We start from the raw sequence: 17,496 nt of genomic DNA on the forward strand, positions 1-17,496 counted from the left end.
TAGGAATAAAGACCACACAACTCGCACAACTCTAGCTGCCTTGCTGCAAATAGGGATGCTACTAGGTCCCAACTATTGTTGTCTATGATCACAGCTGCGTCAGGTGCTCAGTTTGTATATTCCTTTATTGCAGCCTTTCTGCAGTAGGTGTATGTTACACGACCCATGATTCGCTTACTCAACTTTGTGCAGAAGATTTCATACCATTTTTATGATCATGCAGGTGACAGCGGCTACCCCACGGAACCATCGCTCCTGACTCCGGTCCCAGGCCACCCTCCCATGCACACTGCAGAAGGCAGGTACAACACTGCACATGCTGCCATGCGGTCCTTAGGGAGCGGTTCATTGCGCTTCTGAAGAGCCGCTTCCGCTGCCTTCAGCGGTACCGCGCCCTCTACTACGAACCAGATTGTGTTGCCAACATCGTCGCAGTATGTGCAGTGTTGCACAGCTTGTGTCTTGATGAAGGTGACGTGTACGTTGATGTCAGTGATGACAGCAGCAACAGCAGCAGTGATGATGAAAATGGCAACCCCTCCCCACAGAGATTTCCCCGAGTGAGGGCAGCACGCATAATGTATCTGAAAGGCTGTGCTGCCGGGACACCGTTATTAGACCATTTGGCCCGACTCGGCAGCAGCACCAGCACTACCTTAAAAGGGTGCGAAGGCGGCTGCTTCGACAGCATTACCTACCGCAGCAATAGACACATGCCTGACACTGCAGGTAGGTGTTTATTACTGCTGCCTACACGCCTAATAGAGAGCAGGAACCAATGTGAAGAAATGTGTGCAATTAGTGGATAGCGTTCTGTTTTTTTATCGAATCTGCTAAATCATAACCAGCGTTTTCACGTATATTCTGCCAGTGAGCTGGCACTACCCGAGATGATTGCATCATTCCACGGTGACGCTACATGACAGCCTTTCATTTTGTAGCTGTGGATAGAACACTTTGTGTTCATCAGCAGAATGTTGTAGCCACTTCTCTGGGCAGCTGGGGTTTGTCAAATGATTTGCTGCTGTTGCTTCTGTAATCTTGATGCTATTTCGCTGCTGGCATCACCGGCCCTGTCACCGCCATCTGCACTGTACATGGGAGGATATCGGTCTTCGTCTCCTCGCTTCCTGCTTGGGCTGAAGCAAAGCACAATACTTTTCGCTCCACCATGTGTACTGTTCTCACACACCTTGTAGGCCCTGCGCTGTTTTGCCACACAGCCACCGCGCAATTCCTTGACAAAAGGCCAAGTTATGCTGAAAACGATCGCCTGGCATGTCAAGCGCATTATTCTCCCTTGGGAGAGTGTACATATGTGAAGAGTTTCGAAATTTAAGGGACACGAATTGTAAATATTCATTTCAAGTGCCAGTTGCATTTTTTAAAATCATTTATTTATATCTGCAGTGTAAATAAAAGAATGTGATCCATCTCCAATGCCATCTTTCATGAAAGCAAATCACAGAGCATGACTTCATGGCGACAAAAGAGCAGTGTGATATTCACTACAGGGGACCCAGTACACTACCAATGGGCCGTTGGCAGATGTTAAATCGCATAAATATGACACGAGCATAATGATGATTTTTTAAGCTCGTGCACAACCATTCATCTTCATCCAGCAACTTCACAGCAAGAAATATGTGTCTTGTCTGTTACGTAGTCAAGATGTTTGTAGCACGAAATAGAGTTTCTTTTTAATGACTTGTGCCGTAATAAGATCGCAATACAAAACAGCAGTCACATGCTTTTAAAGAACGACAAGAGAGAAAATGCTTGGCACTTCGATGGTCTTTCATGTAACAACGGCTGCAAGAGCAGCCTGGCAATGAATGTCAAAATAGTGGCCACATCGATAGCTACGTTATGTATATCACAAGCTGTGCTCTACTAAAAAGGGGACTAGATTGTATTGCTATCATAGGTAGGGACACCTGAAATATCACAATAACTATCACAAGTAACAGGCGCTTGGTGCTAAAAAATTCCAATTCGGCCACTTTCCTTTCCGTAGGCATGACAGATTTGACATTGCAAATATGACATAAGGCATGACAATTCAATTCCAGTTATCACAGCATTGTAGTTAAGTGCACCTATAGGTGTGCGATACAATGTTGAAGCTGACACAAAAGTTATTGCATAGTGTAAATCCTCCTTGGAAAAACAGTGCACGTTCAAACATATCAGAAACAGTAAAACAAAACTAAACAACACCTAACAAAAACATTGGAAAAATTCGTCATATAATTTGTAATGCCTCACTTGACAAACTTCAACTGCAAGTAAAAATGCGCATGACAAAAATGAACTTCCGAAAAAAATATGACTTAGGGAGAGAAATGTTCGGAAAACAGTCATATCATCCTTTAGTGCAACATAAAAAAAACGTGCATTTGTGTTTCAAATGACATGACAGCACTATCAACTTTCGCTGCCATAGTCACGCATGACCTGCGCATCATTTCAAAAGGCTGGCTACAACTCGTCACAACAGCTTGTGAGGACGTGTGGGCACCACCCCCAAATGCTGCAGCGGTGATATGAACGGAAAGATAGGCAACACTTGCACCTTTTAGCACTAAAGGATGATATGGAGAGTGGGGAAAAGAGAAACCCTATCGCTCATGGCTGAGGCGGCTCGTGGAGCCCATGCACCAGGGCCGCCAGGAGCTGGCGTAGCGTGGTCGCGATGATGCCAGTGGCCTCCCGACAACCGCGCATCTCTGCTGCCAGTTGCTGCTGGACCACCCGGGACTCCCTCAGCTCTTGCACCAGCTGCCGATGATGCTGCGAAACAAATGCACCTACTTCAGCTACAGGTTATGCAATGTAAATGTTTCGCACTGTTTGCAAGTGTTATAGTTTCAGCAAGGTTACTCTTGAGGGCAGTGAGATCATATACATATGGCATGAGAAATGGCCGTGCAAACTGATACGGTCTGTTATGTTAAAAACATGGTAAAAGTAGCAAATCCTACCAAGCCGCCTCCGCCTGTAAGAAGGCAGTATTGGTGACTAGTTGAATTGATATACAAAAGATGATCAGGCTGTGGTGATAGATGCAACCATGGACACGTTTTGTAAGTTGCTATGCCAGCCAGCCAGCCAGCCAGCCAGCCAGCCAAGCCAGCCGGCCAGCCAGCCAGCCAGCCAAGCCAGCCAGCCAGCCAGCCAGCCAGCCAGCCAGCCAGCCAGCCAGCCAGCCAGCCAGCCAGCCAGTTAGCCAAGCCAGCCAGCCAGCCAGCCTACCCGGCCAGCCAAGCCGGCCAGCCTAGCCGGCCAGCCAGCCAGCCAAGCCAGCCAGCCAGCCAAGCCAGCCAGCCAGCCAGCCAAGCCAGCCAAGCCAGCCAAGCCAGCCAAGCCAGCCAGCCAGCCAGCCAGCCAGCCAGCCAGCCAGCCAGCCAGCCAGCCAGCCAGCCAGCCAGCCAGTTTTTATTTCAGGAAAATCACATCATCCTGCGGGTGGCAGAGACTAAAGGCGTGATTGCTTGACGAGGTCTCTGCCCCCGTAACATGTGTTCTTTCCTTGTACTTTGTTTTGTAAGTTTTTCACAAGAGACAACGGAAAGTGCACTTTCGTCGTTGCACATGGCGGAAAATGCTTCTTGCTGTGTAATGCCACGTGATTTTTTGGATCTTTCATATCTCAGACATTGCAATCTTTCAGCGTGTTTCATTTAAATGCTCAGTCTGCGGTATCTAAGACAGCCGATCTCGAGTTGCTTTTTACGCAACTGGGTTTTGCTTTTGATGTGGTCATGTTGACCGAAACCTGGTATGGTGAACATAGCAGTATATTCAAGCTTCCTCTGTATGATACATTTGTTTTAAATCGCACGAGTAATCGCGGTGGTGGCATACTACTGATGGTAAAAAAGCACTCTCAGTGTCATGTGTTACCTGAATTTTCTGTCATCAACCCTGATTATGAAATTCTGTCCCTCGTTATCGAAAATAAGGTTGTGGCGGTCGTATATCGCCCTCCAAGCGGAAATTTGAAATCCTTCTTTGATTTTCTTGACCTTTTTTTGTCATTCATAAGTGAAAACAAATACGATGTCATTTTAGGAGGTGATGTTAATATTAACCTCCTTGCGGATAACCCCCCAAAAAACGAATTCCAAAATCTATTAAATTCTTTTGCCCTCTTAAACGTGATATGCGATCCTACACGTGTTACATTGCAGACTGAATCACTACTTGATCTACTTATAACCAATATGCACATGCCTATTCTGAAAGCAGGCGTAATAAATGCTGATATCAGTGACCACCGCGGCGTTTTTATGTGCGTTCCGAAAAGCAAATTTCCTAATACAAAAAAGATACCAAAGTTATTTCAATATATGTCGACAAAACACCTGAACAATTTCAAAGAGAAAGTTCGTAATCATCACTGGAGAAATGTTCTTGAGGATGCCGAAAAGTCTTATGTTTTGTTTTTGACGGCTTTCTTGTGTATATACAACGAGTGCTTCCCTTATAAACGTGCACATGAACGAAGGAACATAAGGAAGCCACGGATCACACCTGCATTGCTAAAGAAAATTTACAAAAATGATAGGCTATAAGGAAGTTTGAAAAAATTCGAGACCCTGATAGGCTCAAGGCTTTTAAAATGTTCAGAAATAAACTGACGGCGGAAATACGCAGTGCACGTGATCAACATCTCTGTAACCAGTTTTGCTGCTCGATGAATAAGTCGCATGAATTATGGAGGAAATTCAATGGGCTTCTAAACAGATCTACAGGCCCAAACCCAGTAACAAAAATTCATATTCAAGATAAAGAACTCACAGGCACTGATTTAGCAAACGCATTCAACAGCTAGTTCACAGAGATAACTAGTAATTTCGTTGATTCTAATACTCTTCATATAAGAAACGAGAAGTCAGTGTTCTTAACACCAACATCAGTATCAGAGGTCATGTCGGTTTTTAGGGGGCTAAATATTAGCAAATGTTGTAACGCAGACGCAATTGTGATAAAACCGATGAAGTCTGTGATAGGAGACATAGCAGAGTGTTTAGCTCACATATATAAACTGTGCTTATCTCAAGGAACATTTCCGGGGCAAATGCAGCTCGCCAAAGTGAGCGTATTGCACAAAAAAGGTAGTAAGAATGATTTTACGAATTTTAGACCAGTATCCATACTACCCGTTTTCTCAAAAGCATTCGAAAAAATGGTTCTTACTAGAATGACAAATTTTAGCGAAAAATGCAATATCATTCACGGCGCGCAGTATGGCTTTCGGAAATATCGATCAACAGAAATGGCACTGTTAGAACAAAAAGAATTTATCCTGTAATCGCTTGAAAATAAAAAAGTAGCCCTTGCAATATACGTAGATTTAACGAAAGCTTTCGATTATTTAAATCACTCTATCCTGCTAAAGAAACTTGAAATGTACGGCTTCCGCGGAATGGTTCTATCACTACTGACGTCCTACCTTAGTGAGCGCAAGCAGTACGTATATTTAAATGGCTGCTCTTCTAATATATTGTGACGCAGCAGTTATCACGACGTTTATTCCGCGTCAAAGATTGGGCGAACAGACCACGCCCATAGCACGGAGCACACTTGAGAGCCAGCCCCACAAGCGATAATGAAGAACCCTATATGAACCCCACATGATGATGATCATGTACAGATGACAAAGAATACCTTATAAATTCCCACACTAATGTCCCTCGCGCGAGAGCGGCCATCCTGGCCGCAATTCAAAGGGGCGGTGAACGTCTCGTGAAAGGCTTCATACGGGAAACGTGGACACTCAGCGGCGTGGCAGCAGCGGTCATTTGGAACATTAACTGGTTCCACGCGATAGTTAACTGGAGAAGTCTGCTCCAAGACTTTGTAGGGGCCGATGAACCGAAGCTGAAACTTGTCACACAAGCCAGGAGTACGAACTGGTGTCCGGAGTAGCACTTCCTCGCCAGGGCGGAAGCACACGACGCGATGAGAGGCGTCGTAATGCTGCTTGCGGTCCTGTTGCCGTGCTTCGGTGTTGATGCGGGCGAGCTGGCGACAACGCAGGATGCGGGACACACATTCTTCGCAGGAGGAAGGACATTGATGGACAGTTGGCGCGAAGAAAGAGACGTCAAGACAGGAAGAGGGCAAACGACCATACACAAGGTAGAATGGCGAGCAACCGGTCGTGCGTTGAACGGCGGTATTATATGCAAAAGTTACGAATGGCGAAATTGCGTCCCAGTTTCTGTAATCCGGGCCGGTGTACATGGCTAGCATGTCTGACAGCGTGCGATGAAATCGCTCTGTGAGGCCGTTGGTTTGCGGATGGTAACTGGAGGTAGTTTTGTGGGTGGTTCCGGAGGCTCTGCGTACTTCGTCTGCGAGAGGAATGCTTTTCCACGGTCGCTCAGGAGGACGCGAGGAGCACCGTGATGCAGTATTAAGGATTGAAGTATGAATGCAGCAACTTCAGAGGCTGAGGCAGAACTCACACAAGTTGTTTCGGCGTAGCGTGTCAAGTGATCAACAGCTGTCACAATCCATCGTTTACCGGTGAGAGTCACAGGAAGAGGGCCATACAGGTCAACGCCAACGACTTCAAATGGTTGCGACGGACAAGGAACCGGTTGCAGTTGTCCACTTGGAGCTGATGTAGGGAGCTTTCGGCGCTGACATAGGGCGCAGGAAGCGACATACCTCGCTACACTGGCGGACAATCCAGGCCAGTAGAAGCGCCCTTTGATGCGGTCATAGGTTTTCTGGAAACCAAGGTGACCAGCAGTCATGTCGTCGTGAGAAGCCTGCAGGACATGAGCACGTAGAGAGCGTGGCAGGACAGGAACCCAGCGTTGACCGTCATGGTGATAGACATGACGGTATAGGACGCGGTTGTCAATCTTAAATTGCGTCAGCTGCCGACGAAGGCGGGCGTTAGGTGGCGCGAAGCTCCTTGAAGGTGGTCTATGATGCGCCGACAGTAAGAGTCGGCAAATTGATGAAATTGGAAGGATTTGTTGTCGTGTGGAGGCATCTCGTCGACAGTGGCCAACAAGAAAGCATCTGAGGAGGGATCGAGCGAAAGCTTGACACGGATGGTAGTTGGAGGTCCATTGCATGGTGTCGTAGGAAGCGGACAGCGAGAAAGCGCGTCTGCATCTTGGTGTTTTTTTCCGCACTTGTAGGTAATAGTAAAGTCGTATTCTCGCACACGGAGAATCCACCGACCAAGTCGTCCAGACATGTTCTCCAGCGTTGAAGGCCAGCATAATGCATGATGGTCTGTAACGATCGTAAAGGGGCAGCCGTGAAGATAAGGTCGAAACTTCTGCACAGACCAAATGACAGCTAGACATTCCTGCTCCGTGATGGTGTAATTCTTTTCGGCGTTTGTCAGAACGCGACTTGCGTATGCGACGACCCTCTCACCTAAAGTGTCGTCTCGCTGTAGGAGAATGCCACCAATTCCGTGAGCACTAGCATCCGTATGCAGCAGGGTAGGAGCAGCTTCATCAATATGGCGTAGTACTGGTTCAGATGTGAGAACGCGCTTCAGATGGGCGAACGCAAATTCACATTCGGGAGACCACAAAAAGGGAACATTAGAACCCAGTAATTTGTGCAGAGGTGACGCTATTGAAGCGAAGCTCCGTATAAATCGGCGAAAATAGGAAGCGAGGCGTAGGAAACTACGCAAATCTTTTGTCTTTTCGGGACGAGGAAGGTGCTGAACTGCCGAAACCTTGTCAGGATCAGGACGAATGCCATCTTTGCTCACAATGTGACCTAGAACTTTGATCGTCTTGCTCGCAAAATGGCATTTCTTGGTGTTTAGCTGAAGTCCAGCGTTGGCAAGGCACGTGAGAACTTCATCCAGACGCTGCAGGTGCTGAGAGAAGGTTGACGAGAAAACAATAATATCGTCCAGATAGCACAGGCAAGTCTTCCACTTCAGGCCACGAAGAACGGTGTCAATCATGCGCTCGAACGTTGCGGGCGCATTGCAGAGGACGAATGGCATGACATTAAACTCGTAGATCCCATCTGGTGTTGAAAACGCTGTTTTCTCCTTATCGTCCTCATGCACAGGTATCTGCCTGTAGCCCGAACGCAGATCGATGCTGAAGAAGTACTGGGCACCCTGCAGGGAATCCAAGGCATCGTATATTCGCGGCATAGGGTATACATCCTTGCGTGTGATCTTGTTAAGTGCTCGGTAGTCGACACAAAATCGAACAGAGCCGTCTTTTTTCCGAACCAAAACAACGGGGGTACACCAAGGGCTAGCAGAGGGGCGTATTATGTTTCGTTGGAGCATGTCGGTGACGTTCTCGTCAATGACTTTCCTCTCGGCTAGCGATACACGATATGGTCTACGGCGCACGATGGATGTACCATCTGTCTCTATCCCATGCGTCGTAATCGAAGTCTTTCCCAACGAGGCTGAATGCGCGTCAAAGGAAGCTTCATGTTTTTGGAGCAAAGCAAGCAATTGTGACTGCGAAGGTGTCAGGTCGGAACTGATGGCAGCTGCAAGAGCTGAAGGAGATGCAGCCCGTCCGGTACAAGAACCTTCAGAGGAAGCTGGTTTAAAGGAAGCAACAGAGATAGACTCCGATTCAGTGGCGCAAGCCAATGTAGTGCCTTTAGGGATGAGAATCTTTCCGGATGTCGGGTTTGTAGCGCAGAGAAGTGCAGGGTCATGATCAAACCTAACGAACCCTGATGCAAAGGCTATCCCTCTTGCAAGACAGCGTGCAGATGGTAATACGAGCACGTCGCCACAGTCAATCACATCAGACGTGATAGTAACGATGCTTTGATGGCGAGGAGGTAGCGCGGTATCTTCTCCTGCAAGCAAGTGAAGGGGTGCGTCATCTGCGTGAAGTGAACAGGTCGTGTCGGTCATGTGGAGAGCGCGTTGCCCACAGCAGATGGAGGCGGAGGCCGTAGAAAGAAAATCCTATCCCAATATGAGCTGCTGGGCACACGAACTCAGCACTGCAAATTGTACGTAATGCAGAAGTCCATCGATGGAAATACGAGCAGTGCGCATGACGGTAGGTCGAATGGAGGCCCCTTGAGCAGCGGGTAGCGTAGGTCCATCATAGGGGGTCGTAGAAGACGCGAACACAATTCCGGTGAATGATTGAAACACTAGCACCGGTGTCTATTAAAGCTTTTACTTGTACACCTTCTACTACAACCAATATCACATTGCACGGACGCGATGGAGGAATTTCTGTCCTGTCGTTCGATGCAGCTTTTCCTCCAAAAGCTGCATAATTCAGTTTTCCGGACGACGCTCGGCGAATTGAGAAGCAGGTCTCAGGGGGGACGTAGAGCGGCGAAGGGGTGACGGCGAGCGGCGTCTGGCAGGACGGTACGCCGTCTCGGATGCTACAGTAGGCGATGGAGAGCGTCCGCGCGGTGGACGATAAGGACGGCGTTGGTCATGGAAGCTCCCTAGACGTTGCAAAGCAGCTCCGGGCGAAAAGTCATCCCGTTCGTATACGTCATATCCGCGACGCTCCTCTTGCTGGCGCTTGCGGCAAAAACGTGCTATGTGGCCACGATGGCCGCAGTAGTAGCAGATGGGACGAGGAGGACGCCACTGCGGAGAGCTGGTTGGGTAGGTGCGCTGGTAGTCATGAAAGCGATGTGAGCCGGTGTTGGTTTCGGAGGCAACGGTGGGACGATGACTGGAGTAGCTGCGGCTACTTCTGCGTACGTTGATGGGGCCCTAGAGGTTAGAGGGTCCGTGTACGCTGCACCAGCCATGGATGCCAATTCCTCCTTGATGACGTCTCGCAGATTGGTATCGGAGGCATGAGAAGGCATAGGCCCTGCGGCTAAGCCAAGATACTGGAGCTCTTCTCGAATTATTGCGCGTATCATTGCTCGTAATGTAGGGTCGTCGGCGGTAGTGTTTGCAGTGGTGTCTGGCTGCAACCGTACTGATTCGAGTTCGTCAAGGCGCTGGCAAGTAGCGACAATATCAGCGACGGTAGCGGGGTTCTGGATGGCTAAAGCATTGAAAGCAATAGCTCCGATGCCTTTGAGGATGTGGCGAACCCTGTCTGATTCGGTCATGGCCGTGTTCACGGTCGACAAAGAGCAAGCACATCCTCGATGTACGACGTATAAGATTCACCGGCTTGTTGCTTGCGAGTGTCGAGCGTCTTTTTTGCGAAGGCGGAACGAACAGCCGGTGTGCCGAAGATTTGGCGGAGCTGCTGCTTGAAAGCGCCCCAGTTCGTGAAGTCAACCTTATGGTTGAAAAACCAAGTCTTCGCTACTCCTGTCAGATAAAAGGCGACGTGACGTAGCTTGGACGCATTGTCCCAACGGTTAGCCGAACTCACTCGGTCATACTCGTCCAGCCAATCATCGACGTCTTCATCGCGAAGTCCAGCAAACAGATGGGGATCACGCTGGTGCCCACTGACAACCCAATACGGAGTGGCTGGGGTAGCCGAGGCCGAGATGGTGGAAGTAGAAGTGCCTGTTGGCTCTTCCTGCGACATGCTGGCGGACAGCTGGCACAATCGGCGACCCGATCGAAGCTCCAGGAGGTTGAGCGGGCAGTCAGAAGACGGAGGACCGAATGCACACTCCACCACTTGTGACGCAGCAGTTATCACGACGTTTATTCCGCGTCAAAGATTGGGCGAACCGACCACGCCCACAGCACGGAGCACACTTGAGAGCCAGCCCCACAAGCGATCATGAAGAAGAACCCATATGGAACCCTACATGATGATGATCATGTACAGATGACAAAGAATAGCTTATAAATTCCCACAATATTACGAATTTCTGCCGGCGTACCTCAAGGGAGTATTCTGGGCCCATTTTTTTAACTTATATTTGAATGACCTTGGTAACGTCGATCCTATGGTGAAATTTGTCATTTATGCTGATGATGTGACACTGTTATTCTCTGCAGAAAGTACGGATGAGCTGATTCTGACAGCGAACAGAACGCTTGTGAAATTAGATACATGGGCGCAACTTAACAAATTCAAAATAAACGTTATTAAAACGAAGGCTGTCATATACCGTGCGAAAAACAAGAAACTTAACATTACCTCAAACATTAAGCTGCAAAACTCAAAGGTAGAACTAGTAAGCTCATTTAAAATACTTGGAGTGTACTTCAGCGAAAATATGACCTGGGACATTCATATCAAACCACGTTGTGTCAAAATTGTCTCGCATCGTTGGATTGACAAACGCCAACAGATACATTCTACCGTCAAAAGTTAAGCTTCTATTGTGCAATGCGCTATTCTACTCACATATGAAATATTGCCAATTAGTTTGGGGGAACACAACAAAAGGTAATTTGCAAAGAATCATGATATTGCAGAAAAAAATGTTACGAAATATTGAAAACGTCCCCATGAGTCACCCTTCCCATCCTCTGTTCTTGAAGTACTGTGTAATGAAAATAGACGAGCTATATCCGCATTTCCTGTATTCACGTTATAAGCTTGAAGTAAAAAATAACAGCTATTCCCTACTACGGCTGGCATCGCTTTCTAAAAGGACCACACCTTATGAGAATCGAAACACACAGCCATCGCTAATCAAAACGTGCAGAACCGGATACGGACAACAAGGGTGCGATCTTGTACGCGTTCCAAAATAGAACGGAGGCGGTTCGTTCTTTACATCACGAAATAGGCGGTATGTTCCGTTCCGTTCGTCCGATAGCAGACGACACGGAATGATTGACAGCAGATATCACGTCACAATTGACGTCATGGCGTTCGGCACGGTTCAAATTGACGAATCGTATTTGGCTCGGTGGAACGAACCGCCTCCGTTCTATTTTGGAACGCGTACAAGATCGCACCCCAAATGGTAAACAGAACGCTACCGCATTTGCAAAATTTATGCCATAACAACGGTTTCACTTCCGAAACAGCATCGAACCAGAAACTGAAATTGTTCTTCTGTGACAAAGCTCCTTTCCCATGACAGAATTTCAAGTGGTTTTTTCATCTCTGCGCATGTACGCTATACGCATTGCAATGTACCAATGTACTGTTTCATACTACACCAATGTGTGCCGTTTTATTTTTCGTTTTTTCCTTCATAATGTAGCGCTTTTTACTTGCAGTTTTTCATGTTTGTACGTTTCCTTTAGCATTGGTCTATCACGCAGTTAACAAACTTTTTATTTCTATAGTTACTTATTCTCATTGTTATCGACAAGTTATTGCTGCATGACTATTACTATTTGTTTGTGATTTTCATGTTGCCGTGCGAAAAGTGTTTCTGTTTCTTCTATTTTGTACTCCGGGGAGCTGGGAACTAGTCAAGCTGACTTGTCAGCTTTTTTCCCGCACTCCCTCACTTCATGAGTGAAATAAAGATTATTATTATTATTAAAAGAACACCTCAAAAGAGATGTATAAATGCGCATGAGCCAATGAGCCCAATGACTACATATGCCTCTCATGTATATTCTTGTTGTAACGAACATTACTATGCGCGCTAATCCCCTCTTAAAAATGACCTGGTTAAGTTGTACGTACCTGCCGGCAGCAGCAGCTGGTGCAAGTTGGCGGCCTCCGCGTTAGCAGCCTCGGCTCCCCTGCGCATACTCGTCGGCTCCCCTGCAGGCCGCATCTTCCAGTGGCTGTTGCCGAGGTGGCCTGCGGGGCTGCTGCCCAGTTGATGGTAACAATAAACTTGCATAAACAAAAAGGCACTACATCATTATAAAATGCTACACTGATAGTAATTTCAGCTTGTACGCTACAGAAACTGCGTTACGAATGGTCCTAATAGTCGAACAGAATATCGCTCCATTTTGCAAGGACATTTAGGCGGGCACTTTTTATTAGCCACGTAAATAATATAAATACATAATTTCTTTTTAAGAGGTCTTAACAGACACTGCTTTGTTGCTTTAAGTGATGTGTTCGTATTGCAATAGCTGCTAAAGTGCCTTACGTGCAGTGTCACTTGTGCCGGGCTCGGTGCCAATCGACGCGTGGGCCGCTGCTGGTGGGGCAGAGGGCACGGGAACAGCAGGAGGACGCTCTTCGTCACTGGAGGTGTCCTGTTGGAACATATGTGATTAAGTTGCATCATCTGTTTGCCATGTCTATACTTCACTTATAGTTTTTCAATGTCTACAGAAAATTCTTAATGCAGCATGTGACATACTGGTGGCCCAGAGCTTTGACAACTCGTTACTAATGCTTTAGGGGATTAACGAGCCATGCTATCTATCACAAGGTGCTTCTTAACAGCATTGCTTTAACAGCAGTGGGGCAGCATTTCCATTGCTGCAAAGTACGGATATCATGTGCTGCCATGTGTGCTGAATTGTAAGAAAACACACAGAAGCACACAACGACAAAATATTCACCACCACCGAACGGTGTAGCTGCCCCAAATCGGTACACATAGCAACAAAAATTGCCAAGCACCTCGGCGTCGTCGCCGAAAAAGTCTACAGGAGCGGAGGCTGGGCCGGTTCTCCCGAGCACGCGGCCCTCCAGGCCGCCCAGCTTCCCGCCTCTCATTTTCCTACAAATGCATGAACACCGTGAGCTTATACGTTCCGAAGATGTTGCTAGCCACGAGCTCACCTCTTTTCGGCGCCCACCTGCGCCACGATCCACCGGCAGTCATAACAGAGGCGCGCCAAATACAGGCGCCAGCGCCAGGCTGTTTTGACTGCCGGACCAATCGCGTTCAGCGCCGCAGCGACTTTCTCCCAGAAAGCTTTTTTGTGAGCAGCCCTCATGCTTGGCGAGAGGCTTGTGGCGCCTCCCGCCAAGTATGGGTGCTGCTCACTAAACTCAATGAGCATGGTGGCCTGTGCCGCCGAAACACGCGCGCTTTTTGGTGGAGCGGCCATTTTTTTTTCTTGCTGACAATTTTTGCCGGACCGCAGCGAATTAATACCAGCAAATCGTACTGTTTCAGATATCACCATTCCGTGAAAAAATAACGGTTACTTTTATTTAATGTGTTGTTACTTTATGACGACATAAGTGTTACGTTACATTTAACACAATTGAGTAACCAAAAAAGCTTTTCTAGTGCAAGTTATATCCGGCAGAAGTATCTGCACAGCCCGCAGGCGGAATCTATCACTGCGCAGCAGTGTGTGGCAGAAAAAAAATGAGCCTCTGTTACAGACCACCTTCGATTTAAATGAGGACCTACATTCGGAGATAATTACGATCGTTGATACAACACGCTTACTTACCAGCTATCTGTTGAGATGTACTGCCTTCCAACCTTCATCGATTCTTCCGTATCCTATGTGAATAAAAGCAAAAGTGAACACCATGCAATCACCGCAGATGTTCAGATGCTACTGCATAGTCATTAAGCAGAAGAAAGAATTATGTGTTTACTCACCAAGCACTAGGCTTTCACAGTCTCCATGATGTTCACAGCCTCCAAAATTCTTCTCGGGCGAAATTACATGTCGGACACTGAGATTTCATCTAATCGGGCAGCGTTACGGGCAGAAATACACCAAGTGCGGCCCACAGCCCGACCAGCTCTTTTCATGTAGCCGCCATCCTACATGTGCGTAGCTAAATGGATTGGATGCAGAATTGGCGTATGTGTGGCTATGACTGGAAAAATTGAAATATTTGCGCTTAATTTCAAGCGCGCTTCAAGTTATTTTGCGTCAAAAGATTAGGAAACAGTTTTGCTCTCAGCGACATGCAATTGTTCTTTTATTAGGCGTTTATATCTAAATTTTAGTTTCTATGCGGTCCCTTTGCAAGTAAAAAACAAGTAAAACATGCTTCCGGCAACGATGGAGGTTTCTGATTGGGCAGACTGAAAAAAAAAACGTCACAGGTTCCCGCCCCCATACGCATAATCAGGCGCGTCATTTTGACGTGCGGAGTTTGGAATACTTTTCGTTTGGAATAGACTTCCGTTATCGCGCCCCAGCACTGATCAGCCACACAGCAGTCTGCTTACACTCTCTCTGCAGGCCCAGCAACATCTGCATTAAAACGAGTGAGCTTAGTGCCACGAGAGTATAATATAAAGAGTGCCACTGTGAACAACTTGTTTGGTATAAATAGGAATAAAATGCTGATATTCTGGCCACAGGAAGCTCCACTTTGAGTAAAGAAAGCCTGCAAGATAAGAAAAATACAATGTATGAGTCACCTGTGCAAGAAAGATTAATTGAAGGCCCCTTTCTTTGCCTCACTCCTCCTCCTCATGCATAGATGGCAGTCAGGTTAAGTGAACCAGACCAGACTGCCACGGAGTGTAAGCAAAGGTGGGCACTTCATGGGCCATTGATGGTACCATAGTACGACATGCATCCTTACAGTCGTTTTAATGTGTTTTCTAATGCTGCCCATCCTGTAGGCACTACAGTGTTAAAGCACCCATAAGCCTAACAGAATCACCCTACAGGGCTAACCAATAAGTGTCCACAGCAGCACAACTCAGTATGTCTACAGGAGGCTTTCATTACACTTTTACAACCATCCTTCTATGGCATCAGCTCAATTTTTGTCAACAGAATACAAGCTTGAAGCATCTGCACAAGCTGAATTCACCGGGCCACCATAAGAAACACCATAATAGCTTCTTCCCTATTCCACGTTTGATGCAACACTGGCAAGTTCAGTACCATGTGTAGAACAAATCAAATTGTTCTGGAATCAAGTAATCCTCCTGTTTTCATACTCGCAAATCTCACCAGCAATGACTTATGGACCATTTGTGGATAAAAACACCAAGCGCGAGAGCTGAAGCTTGGGAAAGTTGGTAACAGTTCATTTTGATAGTGTTCATAGCGCGCACACACACAAAAAAATATAAGTGAGACAGAGAGTAAAAAAGCGCTGTCCTCTTTGACACACTGTGTGTCGCTGATTTCCTTGGAGTGTGTACGCTGCACATTCCACCATCTGCCTGTCTCTTATCTCTTTACCATGTGTGCATTGTGAATTGCATGGAAAGGAACGCTACAATGGATACAAAGAACAATAATCATGCGCTTCGATGCCGGACACCTTTCAGCGACCTAGTTTTCAACTAACATCATAAGTCGGCCACTGTGATGAAAAAAAAAGCTTACTTAAGTTGCTATGCAAGACAACAGTTTGCTTTTAGAGAAAATATGGTTGCATTTATTCTATTATTTCGGCAAACTGGTCGTTCTGCAGTACTGTGAAAGGTTGGCATCACTGAAAATGAGCTTAATTATTGAGTACTAAATAAGCATACAGTTAAATGTGCTTCAGTCAACACGGAAAATATCTTTCCATGATTGTTGAGGTAAAAAGATTCACCGAGACATCCCTGACACACTGTACATGCTTAATGAAGACCGTGCTTTTCCCCTGCAATCGTTTTCCAGAGCTCCAGTGAACACAGTATGATATAATTTACTGCTGAACATTTCAAATAAATGATCCATATGGCTTGTTAGGGACTTAGGAAATGAGGAGCAAGTGCAGTAGCATTTTGTAAGTGTGCTTAGACGTATTTTACGGTTAGAAGTGATTATATGCTTACATTAGAACAACACCGATAAAACTACTGACTAAAGTAAGCATTGACCGATGTTTTCATCATCGCCACAGATATTCCACGCGACAATAACACTACCGAAATATAGTATCGTTCTCGATTTGGCCGTCCTGGCTAAACCATTCGCTAGTGCGAACACACCCGTGTTGGTGGATTGCAGCTACTGCCGTCCCATTTACAGGCTCGCGATCAAGGCCGGCCAAAAGATGAACGGTCGTTTCCTTCCGATGCATCTCCGCGCCAAACGCTGAAGCTGCGGGCGGCTTCGTTGCATATAGGATTGAAAAAGACGGCAGGAAGCGACGTCACTTGACGAGCGAACAATGGCGGCCCCGTTTCTTTTCTGGAATGCGCTGTCGTCTGCTCGTCCTTGTCGTCTGCGCGTGCACAGAGCTCGGCTGCAAACATGACATCCGGTTAGCGGGTCCCAAATGTGCCGACGCTCAGTTTTTGTCGCTTTTTCCCTCTGGCTTCCGTCATCGCACTTTCTCTTTCAGCACAGTTTGGCCCGGTGCGCTTCTCGGGCGAACGCAACGTGATCGCGTGCTTACCGCACTGAACGGCGAGAGTTGTACGCCCTACGAGCGAGGCACACAGACGAAGCGGAGCAGACGACGTTTTCCACCAGCGGACAAGAAAGGCAAACATAATTAGGCGCCACTTGAAGTTTAATACCACGAGCTGGAGCGACAAGCACTGAGACCCGAGCAGCCACTGCGTTGTAAACAAACAACAAGGATTAGAGTTCACGGGAGCGCTGCTATATCCACGAGCAAACGACGGTGTCACACAGGCTTCGAAGCATAATCAGGGACGATGATTGTGATAACTTGAAGGTTTTGGTGAAAACAAGGGGACTACTGTCGGTCACACTGCTTCGGAAGTGGGGAAGCGAAGGACATCCTGACGGTTTTTACCGCCAGCAGGAGTGCGATAACGTTGCTAACGGCGAGGTTAGATAACGCG

General features: G+C 47.1%; 1 protein-coding gene across 2 annotated transcripts; it reads right to left on the minus strand.

Moving 5' to 3' along the window:
- Positions 1 to 1,375: 1,375 nt before the first annotated feature.
- LOC126523694 (uncharacterized) lies at positions 1,376 to 17,379 on the minus strand. 2 transcript variants are annotated; one of them, XM_055066835.2, is made up of 7 exons: positions 16,672 to 17,379; positions 14,374 to 15,116; positions 14,219 to 14,271; positions 13,431 to 13,530; positions 12,949 to 13,057; positions 12,528 to 12,658; positions 1,376 to 2,793 (listed from the first exon to the last, which is right to left on the minus strand). In XM_055066835.2, exons 3-7 carry the CDS (start codon positions 14,254 to 14,256, stop codon positions 2,629 to 2,631), a joined length of 543 nt encoding a protein of 180 aa, XP_054922810.2. In that variant the 5' UTR covers positions 14,257 to 14,271; positions 14,374 to 15,116; positions 16,672 to 17,379; the 3' UTR covers positions 1,376 to 2,628. The 2 variants fall into 2 exon arrangements, with proteins under 2 accessions (XP_054922810.2, XP_054922811.2); XM_055066836.2 differs by having other exon boundaries at positions 12,528 to 12,655; positions 14,374 to 17,379.
- Positions 17,380 to 17,496: the final 117 nt, after the last annotated feature.

Source organism: Dermacentor andersoni, chromosome 6, assembly GCF_023375885.2.
Source record: "Dermacentor andersoni chromosome 6, qqDerAnde1_hic_scaffold, whole genome shotgun sequence".
Lineage (NCBI taxonomy): Eukaryota > Metazoa > Arthropoda > Arachnida > Ixodida > Ixodidae > Dermacentor > Dermacentor andersoni.

Excerpts from the sequence above, each read along its gene's own strand:
- LOC126523694 (XM_055066835.2), bottom strand. The coding sequence starts at position 14,256 with ATGAAGGTTGGAAGGCAGTACATCTCAACAGATAGCTG. Across the intron at positions 13,531-14,218 it reads TACATCTCAACAGATAGCTG|GAAAATGAGAGGCGGGAAGC; the intron begins GTAAGTAAGCGT and ends ATGCATTTGTAG. Across the intron at positions 12,659-12,948 it reads CGGCACAAGTGACACTGCAC|CAGCCCCGCAGGCCACCTCG; the intron begins GTAAGGCACTTT and ends TCAACTGGGCAG.